The 1,368-nt window shown below is 40.6% G+C and overlaps 1 protein-coding gene across 2 annotated transcripts in view; it reads right to left on the minus strand.

Annotated features, from left to right (window-relative positions):
* LOC107680511 (filamin-B-like) overlaps positions 1 to 1,368 on the minus strand; it is a 115,408-nt gene that overhangs the window by 40,830 nt on the left and 73,210 nt on the right. For both annotated transcript variants that reach the window (XM_016476412.1, XM_016476411.1), the window contains exon 19: positions 578 to 840. In XM_016476412.1, coding sequence (XP_016331898.1) covers positions 578 to 840 — 263 coding nt within the window. The remainder of the gene's footprint in view (positions 1 to 577; positions 841 to 1,368) is intronic.

The following is a 1,368-nucleotide window of genomic DNA, read 5'->3' on the forward strand; positions in this document are numbered from 1 at the left end:
CCTCCATACTTCAGCAGTAGCGGCTACATACCGGCCGTCAGCGGGACGTAGGTGACCGTGTAGGTCCCGTCCTTGTTGTCCAGAACTTCAGTCTTGGCTTTGGCTCCAGAGTCAGGCTCGGCCTCCAGCGTCAACTGGCCTGGTCCAGCTTTGGCACAGTCGACGTTCAGCACACTGATCTCGCCTACTTTGCCTCGTTTCAGCCCGGATCCGGATGCCACCACTTTGGTGGGATCAAACGGATATTGGATGTCTGCGTGGAAGGGCGAGCCGGGAATATGGACGTCCTCGAAGAGAATGTTGACTAGATACTCTCCGGGTTCGGTGGGGAGGTACGACACAGAGCAGGTGCCATTGCCGTTGTCAGAGCACTCGATTTTGGCTTCGGTCGGACCCTCGACGGTTAGACCGAGTCCACCAGTTCCAGCGCCCTTGGTGTCAATGTTAAACTCAGCTGGACTTGCTACAAGACCACCTTTCAGTCCTGGACCAAACGCTTTGACCTGCACAGACAGAACCACTAAGTTATGATCTCTTCTCTTCTAAATGAAGTCAAATCAGTTTTGCTTCAACATACCTTGCTGGGATCAGGAGGCAGCATGCCTTCAACTGGGAAAGGGCTTCCTGGCATGGGATTGCCATCGTAGACAACCTCCACCACGTAAACGCCCTCCTCTTTGGGGATGTACTTCACTAGACTGGCTCCTTTACCTGGTTGAGGCTCAACCACGCAGGGCACGGACATCCCTGAGGGGCTGGTGATCTTGACTTCAAGTTTGCCCTGTCCACCTGCTCCTCTTGTACCAATAGCAAACTCTTGATCCTCGCCCACTTGCACACCTGGAATAAAACATTACATGGGGTTTTGTTTTTAAAAGCAATAAAAAATAAAAAATAAAATTACGACTAAATTTGAAGCAACCTTTAAAATGACTAAATTTTAAAATAAAATTACATTAACTTCTGTTTATTGTTGAATAAAACAAATAAAAATTTAATAAAAATTAATTAAAATAAAACCACTTATACAAAAATTCTGTTAAATAACTACCTAAAATAAAAAAATAATAATAAAAAAATAAATGTATGTATTTATGTATGTATGTATGCATGTATGTGTCAGTTTTCCAAGCCAGACACTTTGATTTTGGATTTAAACAAACAAACAAATACATTTTCCAGGCAATCCAGTAAGACCTGGGATTAACATTTAAATATTTATTATTAAATATAAAAATATTCATATAAATATTTTAAATAAATAAATAAAATAACACAGGACTACATAAAACAGGCCATCCAATAAATAAATAAATAAAGGATTATCCAAAACGAAAATAAATAAATAAATTAATTAATTAATTAATA

The sequence above is a fragment of the Sinocyclocheilus anshuiensis genome, unplaced genomic scaffold (genome assembly GCF_001515605.1).
Source record: "Sinocyclocheilus anshuiensis isolate Anshui unplaced genomic scaffold, SAMN03320099.WGS_v1.1 scaffold308, whole genome shotgun sequence".
Taxonomy (NCBI): domain Eukaryota; kingdom Metazoa; phylum Chordata; class Actinopteri; order Cypriniformes; family Cyprinidae; genus Sinocyclocheilus; species Sinocyclocheilus anshuiensis.